The sequence below is a fragment of the Dermacentor albipictus genome, chromosome 4 (assembly GCF_038994185.2).
Source record: "Dermacentor albipictus isolate Rhodes 1998 colony chromosome 4, USDA_Dalb.pri_finalv2, whole genome shotgun sequence".
Taxonomy (NCBI): domain Eukaryota; kingdom Metazoa; phylum Arthropoda; class Arachnida; order Ixodida; family Ixodidae; genus Dermacentor; species Dermacentor albipictus.
This window is the reverse complement of record NC_091824.1, coordinates 10,039,273-10,055,743: the sequence shown is the minus strand read 5'-3', so window position 1 is coordinate 10,055,743 and position 16,471 is coordinate 10,039,273. Positions and strand designations below refer to the sequence as shown.

Below are 16,471 nucleotides of genomic sequence, written 5' to 3'. Positions count from 1 at the left end.
GAAAGCATTCCGACTATACTGCTTGTTCTTGTCTCCCGTGAACTACTTGACATCCATCAGTGTGGTTTTAAAGAAATGTGCTCTTCAACTGATCATCTGATTCGACTTGAAAACATAATCCGAGACATGGACCACACTGCCTTGCTGTATTTTCTAAAAAATCTGGACAATGTTTATGATACTGCCTGCAGGTATATCATAAGAAGCCAACAAGCACTGACACCAAGGACAACTAGGGGAAATTACTTGTGCTTAATAAATGAAATAAAGAAACGATAAATTAATGGAAATTAAAGTGGATGAAAAAACAACTTGCGGCAGGTGAGAACTGAACCCACAACCTTCGCATTTCGCGAACCTTCTTTTGCTAACCCCCTTTCTTCTCGTTTATTACCTGGTGGTATGGGATTCTCCGCAACCTAGCAGACGCGGCGCAGGGCCCTTTCGAAATCAACGTGCTCGCGGTTCGCGCGGCAATGAGCACAGGGAACGGACAAACTGCGCTAAACGATATATTTTCCACTCTGAATATTTCGCGGAGAGGCATGCATACGAAGACCTACCAAGATTATGTTAAATTGAAGATGAACCCTGCCTCGCAGAAGGCTGCCGCGTTCGTTATTGACTGCGCGAGCACGGTGAAAACACTGCATGCCGATCTGGACTACGGAAATCCTGGAAACATCGCTGTTTCCTTTGATGGGACTTGGTTGACCAGGGGCCACTCATCTCATATTTGTGTTGGGACAGTGATCGAGCTATTTACGGGATACGTGCTTGACTTCGTCGTCCTATCGAACTTCTGTTTGGGGTGCCAGCTAGGGCCGAAGGAGGACGATCCAAGGTATGCCGAGTGGCTAGCTGACCACAGTTGCCAAAAGAACACCTCCAGTAAGCCAGGCCAAATGGAGGTGGAAGCGGCACAAATTTTATTTGGCCGCTCATTAGAAAGGCATGGGCTCCGCTACACAACCATATTATGTGATGGAGACAGCCGGGCCTTCAATAGCCTGCAAGAGGCACAGGTATATGGCTTTGTGCCAATAGAAAAAGAGGACTGTGTCAACCATGTGCATAAGCACATGGGCACAGCTCTTCGAAACCTCCTGCAGAAACAAAGAGCTGATGGAATGCCAAGCCTTGGCGGTAAAGGAAAACTCACGGGCGAGCTGGTCACGAAGCTCATTACATATTATGGATGGGCTTTGAAAACTCAAGGAAACATCGAAGCCATGCATAATGCTGTTTGGGCAACTCTTTATCACGTAGCATCTACTGATGCAAGCCCAAATCACTCGCATTGCCCAAGTGGTGAATAATCTTGGTGCAAGTACAACAGGGCTGTTGCCAAGAAGGAGACTCCTCCAAAGCATCGCTACAACCCGCCGGAGCATGTTGTTGATGCCTTGCGGCCTGTGTATACGCGACTCTCTGACAAGAAATCGCTGAAGCGTTGTCAGAGAGGCAAAACCCAAAACCCGAACGAGAGCCTGCACTCTGTCATTTGGTCGCTCGTGTCAAAGAGCAAACATGCCTCCCTTTTCACTATGGAAGCTGCTGTGGCCGAAGCAGTCGCAAGGTTTAATGCAGGCAAAGGGAGAGCAGATGCAGCAATACTAAATGAACTGCACCTGCAGCAGAATGCCGTAGCCTCTGAAAGATGTTCAGAAAAGGACAGTCGCCGACTAGTGGCATCCGATAAGAAGCATGCACATGCTGAAAACTTCAGGCGTGCAACGAAAAGAAACCACCAAGGAAAATGATCATGACTACGTTCCTGATGGCTTCTAGCATCGTCAGCACACTGATTAATACCTTCTCCTATTGAATAAAAATGCTCACCATGTTCCTAAACTTCTTTTCTCGTTTTCTCAAAACATTTTTTATCACATCCTAGGCTATTGCCCACAGTATCTTTTGATGTAGCGGTTGGATTTTGATAATTCTTGCAGAATTTGAAAGCTTATGCATTCATTAGTGCAATAAAACCAAGAAATTTTGATACTTTTATTTAGAACAGTGATTTAATCAACAGTAAAATTAGGCAACAGTTTCAGATTTCTGATGAGTATACTTGATAAGGCCATAACTTTTGAACCAATGAAGCTAAAAATAAAATTATGGTTTCCCTGCATTCCCTGGTCTCTATAGAGCGCTGTCATACCAAATTAATAGCAATCTTTTATGGGAAAGCTGTCAAAAGACTGGGCAGAGTGTAAGTTTATGAAACAGTCAATATTTTAAAATGTGGGAGTGATAGCCCAAATCTAATTGCATATTTGTTTTCAGCTGTGAAAAATACATATTCTATAAAAATTTCAGCTGGAAATACTGAAAATTAAAAAAAAATATTTTCAAACCAGTGTCTCCCCTTAAACTGCCTGAGGGACTTTTTGTCCAACCGTTCGTTCCATGTATGCATCAGTTCAACTCTTTCAATGAACTTCAATCAGGTAGTACTCAAGATACAAGGGTGTATCTTGATTACTTCCCTTTTTATTGTAAAATGCATTCCCTAGCACAAATTCCGAAATCTATTATGTATTCAGTTTACGTTGATGATCTCCAGATAGGTTGCACATCCTCAAACGTATCAACATGTGAGAGGCAAGTACAGTTAAAAATAAATAAGCTAGTGACATGGGCAGGTAAAAATAGATTCCAGTTTTCTCCACAGAAAACAGTGGCTATTATGTTCTCACTGAAACGAGGTTTACAGCCTGATCTCGCCCTACACCTGAATGAATCTGAACTAAGAGTAAAAAACGACCACAAATTCCTAGGCATTACATTTGACAAAAGACTTACTTTCCTACTTCACATAAACACTGTGAAAAAGAAGGCCTCTCAAGCGCTCAACATACTTAGTCCTTTCACGGAAATGCTGGAGCTCTGATAGGGCATGCCTTCTAGGAATTTAACGCCCCGTCATGCGCCCTTCCTTGGACTATGGGTGTATAGTGCATGGTTCTGCCAGATCAACATATTTGAAACGACTAGACCCGGTACACAATTTAGGTTTACGCTTGTCAACTGGTGCGTACAGAACATCGCCCATAACCAGTTTGTATGTAGAAACTAACGAACCCCCACTTGCAGACAGACGCATGCGCCCATGCTCATATGCTCTAAAAATCCGTTCCCTGCCAGACCATATCTGTTACCCAATAGTTACAAAGTGCCTATTTAGAATACTATTCACAAACAAACCCCAGGCTATCAGACCACTCCTTCTCCATTCTGAAAAGAAATTCCAAGAGGTAGATGTAACAGACACACTGCCTAATATTGCCCAGAAACCCGGTCCACTGCAACCCTGGTACTGCTTACCTTCTGTTTGTGACTTCTCATTAACACGATTTCAGAAAAAATGCGCAGGAACATATATTGCAAGAATATTCAGCGCTAAAAGAAAAATATGTGGAATACAGAACATTTTATACCGATGGTTCCAAAGCTGCACACTACGTGGGAAGTGCTCCGATACAGAATAGCTGGGGAAAAATAGTACGGCTGCCCCAATGTGCATCCATTTCCATGGCTGTGGAAAGAATAATAAAGGAAAACATTAAAACAGCATCATTTACACAGACTCGCTAAGCACACTTACAGCACTTCAGCCTAGGAATGCAGTTCTGCCAATAATCGGTGACATCCTACACAACATAACAAGAGCTGAGTGCCAAGCCACGTCGGAATCTGTGGCAATGAGAAAGCAAACCAGTGTGCAGTGAAAGCTCGATATAAGGAAATCAGAAACACAAGAATTTCTTACAGAGACTGCATAAAATTAGTGTGCCATAAATGGAAAGAAAAATGGCAGTCCGCATGGAACAATCAAACGAACAATAAGCTACGCCTTGTAAAACCCATCATAGTAGAGTGGAAGTCATGTTCACACCAAGAACGGTTTATCTAAGTTGTCTTATGTCGCCTGCGCATTTGACAGACACCCACCTTACCCACAATTTCTTTCTGACATAAAAAGACAAGCCTGTTTGTGACAAATGCGGAGATGAACTTACAGTAACCCACATCTTACTCTCATGCAAACAACTTGAGACACTGAGAAAAAAATATAAACGCGTCGTCCGCGATGCCCTTTAAGACGTGGCTGACCTTGTCTGCCTCTGCCATATTGTTATCTACTTTGCGGCAAAGAGCGAGGACGTCCTCGATATACGCCACGTAAGATTCAGTGGACGTCTGTACACGGGTCCCAAGGTCCTTCTTAGCAGCACGCTGGCGGCCGACGGGTTTGCCAAACAAATCTCTAAGCATCTGTTTACACTGGTCCCAACTCGTAATCTCTTCTTCATGTGTCGCGAACCAGACGCGTGCTGTTTTCTTGAGGTAGAATATTACATTAGCCAGCATAAGCGTGTTATCCCACCTGTTGTGTGCGCTGACCCGTTCATAATTCTGTAACCAGTCATCGACGTCAACGTTGTCAATCCCGGAAAACATTCCAGGGTCGCGAGGCTGGGCCAGGATGACCGTCGGTGGCGACGACGGGGCCGCGGTTGAACTGTCTCCTTCGGAAGACATAGCGGCCAGGTTACGTCCGCTGCGGAGCTCTGTCTTGCTCGATTACCCCGCACGTCCACCAATGATGTTACGGGAAGGAAGAAGCGTTCATCTATTTACAGGTAGTTTTAATGGCTGAGCCAACAAGCGTAGAGCATCGATACTGCTAAACACTTCTTCGTCGTCTTCTTTCCACATTACTGACTGTGACAATATTTTACACCATTTTACAGCGAACACATTTCTTTCATCCTTCATTGATATTAAGTGAAGATGCACTGGTTGAGACAGTTCGTGTATTTAGCTTTTTTAAAAGAAGTTGGTTTTCTTGGAAAATTCTAAAGCCCGACCTTGTTATCCTTTACATCAAGTGACACACCTCATCCACTTTTTCATGTCTGAGAAGAAGGCTGAGGTGTTTATTTAATTTGTTGGGATCTTCGGGGCCGTCGATCAGAAAAATACTTTTTGTGGGTACCCAACTTTTTTGAGACATTATACCTTGTGGTTGATGCGTGATGGCCTTGTTTGCTTAAGCGCCATTAAACTCAACGATAATACCACCATTCATTGGTAGCGGGTGAACATTTTGACAAGAAGAGAAAAAATGGGGCTGGACTGGCCACGTAATGCGTAGAGCAAATAACCAGTGGACCATGAGAGGTACAGAATGGGTGCCAAAGGAAGGGAAGTGCAGTTGCAGACGGTGTGCAAATGCAAGTTTGATTTGCCTAAAGTAAAACGGGAGTAATTGGAGATCACTGAAAGAGGCCTTTGTCCTGCAGCAAGCATAAAAATAGGCTGACGATCATTTTCACAAGGCTGGGTAACTGCAGCGTTCCTTGGCAAAAAGTAGTTCCTTCTACTTCAAGGTGAGAGCAGGTAGGAAGCAGGAAGGTGGGAAGGCTTATGCAGAGTGAGAAAATATGCTGGCCTTTGAAGGAATCCAGCCAATAGGTGTTTCGTTCACACCCCGTCAGGTATACAAAGGATGGTGGGTGCTTTGTGCAATTACCACACAGTAGTGAAATTTTGGATGGGATGCAGGCATTGTGAGGAAGACGGTTGCCACAGTGAAGCAACACCCTTCTGTGTTGCAGGCAGTGCAGTGCTCGGACCAGCTGATGCAGAAGATCCAGGCACAGAATCGGCGCACGCTTGACCTGCTAGCCTCCAAGTGCTACTTCTACCACAGTCGCTGCTACGAGCTGACCGACAGGATGAGTGACATCCGGAGGTGGGCCCCTTTCTTACGGGACGTGGCAGTGAAGCTTGTCCCACCCACACGAGCAGTCCCATCTGCCCTGGAAGTGGTGCTTCTGTAATGGGACTGTTTGGGTGTTGTGTCAAAGTTCTGGGAACATTATTATTACCTTGCTGCAATTGAGCTTGCAAGATTATTCGGGCATGGTCACCTGGTAGCAGCTTACCGAGAGTGAGTAGTACCCTGTGGCATCTGGTGAGCCAGAGGCCAATCTCAACACTTGCCCTGCATGGTTACATGGTACAGTGAGAAAGAACTTTCTAATAGAATTTGCAGAAGAGCCAAGTTTGAGGCCACCTGTTTATGACCGCCCTCTGCGTCGTTAGGGCAAAACCACTTGACTCAATAAGCCGCAAAAAAAGTGAAGGGAAAACGATTCTTGCAGCACTCGGAACTGCCAACATTTTGCACTCCAAGTTGCACAGCTTAAAAGCACTTTGTCACCTTGCCACGACAATGCACATTGGCGTGTGGGGTGCACATGCTGGCTCAATGAGCTATGTGTCGTGCCGCACTGGCACAGCAGAAACTGCATGGGCACAAAAGCTGCGCAAGGACAGCATAGGCTTAGTAGGTGTCGCGCTGTGGACATGTTTTCCTTTTTTTTTTTTAAGATATACTGCAGACACCAACATAAATGTTGTGCACCAATGGGAAGCACATATTACGTGCGTGCTGTACAAAATCGTGCTCGTGCTGACAAGCAAACAAAATTGGAAAATGAACATGTAGAGATAACACTGAAATACAGTGCAGTCCACTTATAACTATGAGCCAACTTAATAGTATCAACTTAGGCATTAGGGCTATAAGAAAAAATAAACCATATATATTGGTATGTCCTGCATCAGATATAATGATCGAAATTTTGCCTTCTGGATGGCATTTTCCTTGCAGAATAATTGTGACATTTGTGTCCCTTGTCCCCCTTTAACAAAACGATGCCGAGATGAGGCGAACGTTTGCCTGCACAAGTTTGTATCTGCCGCCATCAGAGAGTTTTAGCTTGTCCATTATTCTGGTAAATGTGAGCGTTTTACTGGAGGGGCGGAGGTGTGAATGCCTCCGCCCACCAGGCACAGCCTCCTGGTGGTGCAGAGCTGTGCCATACAAACAAAGCTAATATTGCAGTAACTTTGTTCTTTTTCGCTGCTGGTCTAAACTTTTCGTAGCAGCGGAATCCTGTCACCATTCGCCACTGCTGAAAATTCACACTAGCAGCAAAATAGAATGCACTTGTTTAATGCAATATTAGCTCTGTGCTTGTCTGGTTCAGCTCTGCACCACCAGGAGACGGCACCTCGCTGGCCACTTGCGTTTATGCCTCCGCTGCTCCGGTAAAAGGCCCAGTCTGCCTGTATTTACCCAAATCGCAGACAAGCTAACACTCTCCATTACTGCACAGCACATGCCACCACCCACCCGCTTGCCGATTCCAAAAGTTATGGAGAACATGCGAGTTTGCACGATGTACCACAAGATGGCACCAGCCACTCCGCGTTCGTAAAGCTCCTCAATGCTTAAAGGTGGTGCCAGCCTTTGAACTTTTCCGCCGCCATGTGGGCTGTCTGCTTTTCTCCCTTACCTGCGCCCTCTGCCACCCATTTCCCCTTTCCAATTGGACTACTTCCATCAGCTGACAGTGCGTGCATTTCCATTTTGTTATTGTTTCATCTTAGAAAAAGTGCGCTCTCAGAAGGCTCTCCGACGCCATTTTCTACGCAATGAATGGATATGTGCCGCAGTGTATGTAGTATGGGGTTTATATGGTGATGGTAGCTTCCGTCGTGAGCCCGTCGTCAAGAACGGTATGCTTCCTTGGCGCTGTCTCTACTCTTCATCATGAGTTGCTGTGCCTAAGGTTGCCGTAATCTCTGCAGTGAAAAAGAAAAGCTTTTTACGCTGCCATCCAGCAAGCATGATGTGGAGTGGGAAAAGATGTGGATGCACCGCATTGATCACGCAAACTTCTGCGGGCCGCCGTGCACGCAGTAACCGAGGTGCTCATTCCCAAGCGTCACAACACCGCAGGATGTTAGCACGGATGTTGTGCGCTTCTTCATTGTGCACCACGTCGACGCTGTGGGCTCGGCAGCTGTGCCACGGCACGGTTATCGAATCTGGATCTCTTCATCGTGCAGGTGCCCTTTCACGCCTCCGCTTGCCTTCTGCTTACCGTGTTCTTCGACGCCTCCCGGACCCTCCTGGACACCTCCCGGTCCCCGGCCGAGTTTTCTTGGAGCGCCGTCGAAGACAGCCACCACTTCATCAGCGCCATCGCCGACTCTGCCCATTTACAGCACGTGCAAAACTGGACCCTCGACTTCAACTGGGAAACACCATCAGCAGCAACATCACTCGCCAAGCCACCTATAAAGGACCAGCAATCACCTCACACAATCCGTGGGCTCGGCAGCTGTGCCACGGCTCGGTTATCGAATCTGGCTCTCTTCATCATGCAGGTGCCCTTTCACGCCTCCGCTTGCCTTCTGCTTACCGACACAGCCGATTGGGAACGGTACAGATCTCTTACACACATGACTTGGACTGAGATGTCTGGTATAACTATACATGATGCTGTTGCATATTTTACAGCTTTTATACTGGATGCCGCCTGTAAATGTATTACTCAAGCGAGCGGCATGGGTTCCAAGCGGCGTGTTCCCTGGTGGAACGATGCATGTAGGCAAGCACGGAGGAAGCAGAACAAAGCGTGGGCGCTGCTTCACGATTCACCAACAGCAGAAAACTTGGAAAACTTTAAGCATGTCAAATCCCAGGCAAGGAGAACGCGCCGGCAAGCAAGACGAGAGAGCTGGGCAAAGTTTATATCAAGCATCAACTCGTATACAGATGAGAGAAAAGTCTGGAATAAAGTGAAGAAAGTTAATGGGCAGCAAACGTATTCCTTACCTCTAGTAAATAGCCACGGAGAAAGCCTTGAAGACCAAGCCAACTCTCTCGGTGCCAATTTTGAATACATATCGAGCTCTTCACACTACTCCGAAACCTTCCTAAAGTACAAAACACAAATAGAACAGCAAAAATTAGAAAGAAAGTCTGCTAAACCTGCGGCGTACAACGATCCATTCTGTATAGCAGAACTGCAGGCAGCACTAAACTGTTGTAATACAGTCGAACCTCGATATATCGAACAGCGCGGTGATCGCAAAATAGTTCGATATAGCCAGAATTCGATATATAAAATCACGTAGAAAACGCGTCAAAAACTAGCGCAAATCAATCAATGAACCAATCGTGGCGCAATAGATACTCACATGAAGCTTTAAACAAAGTATTTATTTAGTTCACTGAATGTACTGAAGCAGCGTAGCCTGCTTCATATTGGCAACCGCGTGCTTGACCACGGCGTCCTCAACATAGTCCAAACGGTCCACAAGAGACGGTCCAGTGCCTTCTATTGCGCCGCAGTAGCGGCGTACAACGGCCAAAGCAGCTACAGCCTCAGTTGCAGTCGGGAGCGGGGCAACATCAGCGCTTGCTGGATCAGCCTCGGCAGCGTCTTCGTTTGGCCGCTCAGCAGTCACTTCTGCCGCGATCTCCACGTCTGTTAACTCCGCCACTGTTCCGGTGCTGTCGTCACCGCCAACGAAGTCCTCAATGCACATGCTGTGTGGCTCAGCACCGACAAAGCGCTCCAACTGGCTCCACGGCCGCCTCGATCACGCGCGCACGGCGGTGGCAAGCCTCGCCGTGCGCGTGTGATCGAGGCGGCTTGCCCCGCCGTGCGCGCATAGTTGCGCGCGTAATCGAGGCGGCCGTGCTGGCTCCAAGCCGCCGCGTGTGTACGCCGCTACGTTCAGATGGCGCCCTCGGCGCAACCGATGTGGGCAGCTGTCGTACGCAGCAGTCTGAAACGCCGATCGCGCCGCCGCTATCTTCGAGTGTGTTGCGGGAAAGCTCGCCTCCTGTCAACAGAGCGCACTTGGTCTGGGGCGGCGGAGTTCGATATATCCATTTTACGTCCGGCCCCGTTCGAAATAAAGAATTAAAAATGCATGCGATTTTCTATGTGATATAGAAATTGTTCGATATACGCAATAATTCGATATATCCGTGTTCGATATATCGAGGTTTGACTGTACATCCGCCCCAGGTTCAGACCGTGTAATATATGAGATGTTAAAACAACTACCACCTGAAACACAGAAAACCCTCCTCTACCTATACAACGTTATATGGTCTTCCGGCGAGATCCCCCCCGTTTGGAAGGAGGCTATTGTAATTCCAATTCTGAAACACTGGAAGGATCCTTCCTCTGTATCAAGTTACCGACCTATAGCGCTAACAAGTTGCCTCTGCAAAGTACTCGAAAAATGATTAACTGTCGCCTACTACATATCCTCGAATCAAATAAATTCCTCGACCCATGCCAGTGCGGGTTTCGCGAGGGTCGATCCACCAGTGACCATCTCATACGTATCGAGGCACGTATTCGTGAAGCTTTTGTTCATAAGCAGTTTTTTTATCAGTATTCTTAGATATGGAGAAAGCTTATGATACTGCGTGGCGGTTTGGGATATTGAGAGACCTCTCACAGTTAGGTGTACATGGCAATATGTTTAGTGTTATTGAAAGCTATCTGTCTAATCGCACATTCCGTGTTAGAGTGGGCAATGTCTTGTCACGGAAATTTATACAGGAAACAGGAGTGCCGCAGGGCGGTGTGCTCAGCTGCACGCTCTTTATAGTAAAAATGAATTCTCTTCGTCTACACATACCACATAACATCTTCTATTCAACGTATGTTGACGACGTGCAGATAGGATTCCAATCAAGTTCTCTTGCAATCTGTGAGCGACAGGTCCAGCTTGGCCTTAACAAGGTCTCCAAATGGGCTGACTAGAACGGGTTCAGACTGAACCCACAAAAAAGCACGTGTCGTTTTCTCGAGAAAAAGAGGCCTGCACGCTGATCCTGATATTCTGTTGCATGGTGAGCGCCTGCCTGTAAACAAAGAACATAAATTTTTAGGCATCATTTTAGACGTGAAATTAACCTTTGTACCACACATAAAGTTTCTTAAAATCAAATGTATGAAAACAATGAATATCTTAAAGGTGCTCTCACGCACAACCTGGGGCAGTGATAGAAAATGTCTCATGAACCTATATAAAAGCCTCATACGCACACGACTAGACTATGGAGCCATAGTTTACCAGTCGGCTACTCCAACTGCTCTGAAGATGCTAGACCCTGTACACCACTTAGGAATTCGCCTGTCCACAGGGGCCTTTAGAACAAGCCCAGTGGAAAGTCTGTACGTTGAATCGGATGAATGGTCACTTCATCTGCAGAGAACATACACGTCTTTCATGTATTTTCTTAGAGTAAACGGAAACAGTCAGCACCCCGCGTATTACACTACAGTGGAATCTCGATGATACGATCACGGCTGATACGAATTTCTGGATGATACGAATTTTCCTGTGGTCCCGGCCGAGCCCCATTACTTTGCAACGTGTTAGAGAATGGTTGTTACGAATCAATTTTCGACCCGCGTCGGTTGATACGAAAATTACCGAAGACATTGGAAATTTGAAAGTGTGCTTGGCGAAAGCCAGACGCTGCTGCCGTCTGCGCTCCGATTCATTCGCTTTGATGTTCGGCGATATCGCCTGTCGCTGCTGCCGCTTTCGTTCTGCTTCCCTGCCTTTGGTACCCGGCGATCTAATCAGTCGCTGTTGGCGTTTCTTTTCTGCCTCCCTTACTTTCGCATCTGGTGACATGTTCATTCGTGGCATGCGCATTCGCTCCTTGTTCTTCTGGCGTTTGGTGTTGGGGGAATCCGGTGTCCGCTGGCGCTTCCCCGAACCGCACGGCGCGCAACACGGGCCTCTCTCTCGACTGCAACGAAACGGCTGGCGAAGGAGCGGCGGTGCCACCGCCGACGCGCGCGCGCCCGTTCTACCGCTACTGTGTGACGTCACGGTTGCTATGCGCAGCTGCGCCCCTGACCGGCGCGCCGGTTGCTAAGGAGGGGAGGAGGTTGCGCCGCTGCGCGGAGGAGAGACCACAGTTGGCACGATTCCAGCGCACGGATGGACGCGACCGCGAGCATGAGTCCCACCGATGGCAGTGAGAGAGAACAGCGCGCAGTTACGCGATTTCTCCCTCTCTCTTTTGGCGCGGAGGCGCGGACGCGGCGCCGGACAGCGCGGAGGTCGCGATTGGGCGCGAAGAGTTTGAAGCGGTGGCACTTGTGTTGCTTTTGTGCTTTTCTTCATTTTCCGCGTGCCATTGGACGGAGTGGCCGCTGTGCTTCGGGCCGCGTTCTTTGTGTTAGACGTGGGCGACGGCGAAGGACCCACCACCGGCGGCTGAAACGCTGCATGCGCGCTAAGTTCTGAGGCGTGCGCGAACGAAATCAGCAACGACACGTGCACGCGTTTTTATGGATTTGAACAAAGTTTGCTAATTGACCTGACAAAGAAGAAGAGGCAGAGGACATAAAATAATTTTCTACAAGAAATAAATCCTTTTTACGTACTTGTGTCTGAGTGAGTTCACCTCTGACTCTTTGATTTAGCTAGTTTTAATTGTTTCGATGATACGAATTTCGGCTAATACGAATATTTTTCGTGACCCCGTGAGATTCGTATCATCGAGATTCCACTGTATAAACGATTTGTCCAGTTGTCAACTTTTTCGCAACCGGCCCACAGTGGCAAAGCCTTTCTCACTGCGTGTCAGAGACATAGCTGAGGAAACAAGTTTTCCCCTGCTTGAATACCATCTTATGTCCCCTGCTATACGGCCCCCACCGTGGCAGTGGCAGCCAATAGAGTGTGATATATCCTTCATAAGTGCTACAAAACGCGCTCCTCTCGCGCATATACGAATGTACTTCCTGGAATTACAACACAAATACTCATGTCCTGAATTCTTTACAGACGCATCAAAGAGTAATTCTGCCGTATCTTACGCAGCAGTCGGTCCATCCTTTTCGGATACTGGTTTTCTGCACACGAGCACAAGTATCATTACAGCAGAGGCCTACGCCATATTGGCTGCCGTTAAACACATTAAAGAATTGAATATCCCAAAGGCAGTTATATACACAGACTCTTTGAGCGTCGTAAACACATTGAAAACTGTGAAGAAATATCAAAATCCTATAATTGTATCTCTCTATTCAACATTATGCGCCACCTATGTGTCCAGGCAGCATATCGTAGTATGCTGGGTGCCGGGGCACCGCGAGATTGAAGGAAACGTGTTGGCTGACCAGCTAGCCACATCCGTGCACGCGAACGCTGCAGACATTTCCACGACTGTCCCTGTAATGGACCTTAAGCCCTCCATAAGGAAAACGCTCAGGGCTTTCTGGCAGCGGTTGTGGGATAAAGAAACAGAAAATAAACTGCGTGTTATCAAGCCATATCTTGGCAACTGGCCGCCGGTATCAAAGAACCGCCACACGGAAGTAATACTTTGCAGACTCAGAATAGGACACACATACAGTACACACGCATACCTCTTGTCAGGTGGTGATCCACCCATGTGTGATAAGTGTGGTGAGCCACTTACCATGCTTCACATCCTGATGCAATGCAGAGAATTAGATGCAAATAGGAAAAAGCATTTTCCATTACCTCACCGGCAACAAATTCCACTTCATCCCCAAATGATTATAGGTATGGAACCTCTCTTTAAACATCAATCACTGTTTCAATTTTTAAAAGCTGTACATAGCTTTCATACTATAGCCCCAGGAAATCCGTAGCACAGCCTCTTCAGAGATTTCTGCTGCGGTAGCTGCATTGAAAGAAAGCACCTGCCTCCCAGCCTTTGGGCTCAAAGGCTTTAAGGAGGCATATGTGCTATTTCCATATTTATGCATTTTAGTCCCATTATCACTTGTCACTCGTCCTATACCCAGAGACCACTCCACGTATCACTGTCATAATTTTATACCTATATGTCGTTTTATGCTTCTACGATAGCGACTAATTTTAGGCCACTTTACAGCCATGTTACACCTCATCATCGTAACTCACCAATCAGCGCTTAACACATCATTATCAGTCATGGTGCTTTTTGGCCACACCTGGCCCTTGCGCCACTAAACAACACACATCCATCCATTCTGCTTACCGTGTTCTTCGACGCCTCCCGGACCCTCCTGGACACCTCCCGGTCCCCAGCCGAGTTTTCTTGGAGCGCCGTCGAAGACAGCCACCGCTTCATCAGCGCCATCGCCGACTCTGCCCATTTACCGCACGTGCAAAACTGGACCCTCGACTTCAACTGGGAAACATCATCAGCAGCAACATCACTCGCCAAGCCACCTATAAAGGACCAGCAATCACCTCACACAATCCGTGGGCTCGGCAGCTGTGCCACGGCTCGGTTATCGAATCTGGCTCTCTTCATCATGCAGGTTGGTGAACCGGTCAGTCTATTTACTAAAAAATACAGTAATTATTTCCTGATACAGCTGCCGAGCCCGAAGTGTTTGACCGCTATTTGTGCCGAATGTTGTCATAATGTACGGTCCCTATTGCTCCTTGCTGGTGATATTGAAACTAACCCTGGACCAGACAAATTGAGTGTCGTTCTGGCTGAATTGAAAAAGCTGTCTGATGGCCAGGCAACACTAATCTCTGACCTGCAAGATATAAAAGGACGTATGCTTTCAATCGACAGAGCGATATCCGATTTCAATACCCGCCTCACTGATCTTGAAGAACGTTTCCAGAATCTGTCTACAGTTACATCAGACGTTGAAATCATTCAGTCAACAGTTAGCCAGACAGCTCTTTTGGTTCAAGACTTGCAGCTTCGCCTTGACGACTCCTAAAACCGCTCCCGCAGGAACAACCTAGTTTTCTACGGTCTGCCTGACTCATCCCCCCGTGAAACATATGCCGAGTCTGAAAAAATTATCACTGATCATTGCTTAGAACACCTGGAAATAGCCTTGGATCCCAAAGATATAGAGCGTGCCCACCGGCTCGGCCGTCATACCCCAAACCATGTACGCCCTATCATTGTCAAATTCATATCATCCAAGGCAAAAGAAACCATTCTATCTAAAGGGCCCAAATTTAAAGGAACGAAATTCAGTGTAGGCGAAGATTATACACGCCGTGTCCAAAATATTCGAAAGCACTTGGTTGCATTTGCAAAAGAAACAACTAATAAATTCTCGCTCCGCTATAAGACGCTTCATATCGGGCCCAAGCGCTACTTCTTCGACGAAACGACTAACACAGTGAAGGAATTCACATAGCAGATAACTTTTCGGCGCCGGTCCCCACAATACCCTCTATCAGCTTGTCATCTTAGAACCAACTCCCGAACCACCCTTTGCCTTTCCGTCATTTTCACAAATATACGCAGCTTCCTTCCCAAACGAGACCTTGTATCTAACCTTGTATCGTCGTCCGGAAGCAACATACTTGCACTAACAGAAACGTGGCTCAACGAAAACATCGGCGATTCTGAAGTTCTGCATGATTTGCCAAATTTTCGCCTATTTCGCAACGACCGCGAGGGTTCTCGAGGGGGCGGTGTTTTAGTCGCCGTTAATCGTGAACTACCATTCTCGCTTGTCAACATCACATCTCACCTTGAAATTATGTGGCTCATTTGCCGCACTGCGCCAATAACAACACTAATTGGTGTCTGCTATCGACCGCCACATAATAGCTCTGACTTCCCGCGTGAGTTTAACAGTGTTTTGCTACAATTAACAACTAGGTATCCAAGTGCAAGAATTATTCTTTTCGGTGACTTTAACTACCCTTCTATAAACTGGCACCAACCTCTCGTAACCGTTTCTCAAGAGCCTCGAGAATTCGTCAACGTATGTCTCAATTTTAATCTTTCACAGCTAATAACTGAGTCAACTCGCATCACAGAGACTTCACAAAACACTCTTGATCTCATTCTAACTAGTCATCCTGAGACCTTAGCTTCTATTACTTACCTGAGGGAAATCAGTGACCATAAAGTTATTCACGCCTCATTTAGCATTACTCCCGTTCAAAGGAAAGTGTCCAAAAAAACAAAGCTTTACGATAAGGCTGACTACGTAGCAATAAATAATGAATTAAACTCCCTCTTACCCACTTTTGAACTTCACTTCCATCAGCATACTGTCGACGAAAATTGGTCAATCTTCAAACGCAAAATTAGTGATCTAACGAGCAGATACATTCCAAAATGCACTATCAACTCTGATTCCCAAAATCCTTGGTTCAATAAAACGCTCAAAAGACTTAAAAATAAAAAGCAGCGGCTGTACCGTGCAGCTAAACTTAGACCCAGCTCTTCTGCATGGGAAAGATACTACAGCGCTGAAGATGCGTACTTGACAGCAGTGAAAAGCGCAAAACGGTTCAATAAAACGCTCAAAAGACTTAAAAATAAAAAGCAGCGGCTGTACCGTGCAGCTAAACTTAGACCCAGCTCTTCTGCATGGGAAAGATACTACAGCGCTGAAGATGCGTACTTGACAGCAGTGAAAAGCGCAAAATGTTTTTTTCTTCATAACGACTTACCCAAAATGATAACTAACCCGAGAAAATTTTGGAACGTGATAAATCCCCAGCAATCGCACGACATCACCCTTACTAATGATAACAGCGACTCTGTTAGTGATGCTCAGTGTGCCAATATATTTAATACTGCCTTTTCATCAGTATTCACGAA

The 16,471-nt window shown here is 46.7% G+C and overlaps 1 protein-coding gene across 2 annotated transcripts in view; it reads left to right on the top strand.

Annotated features, from left to right (window-relative positions):
* Rpn3 (regulatory particle non-ATPase 3) overlaps positions 1–16,471 on the top strand; it is a 127,932-nt gene that overhangs the window by 52,278 nt on the left and 59,183 nt on the right. For both annotated transcript variants that reach the window (XM_065442454.1, XM_065442453.2), the window contains exon 5: positions 5,628–5,764. In XM_065442454.1, the coding sequence (XP_065298526.1) occupies positions 5,628–5,764 (137 nt within the window). The remainder of the gene's footprint in view (positions 1–5,627; positions 5,765–16,471) is intronic.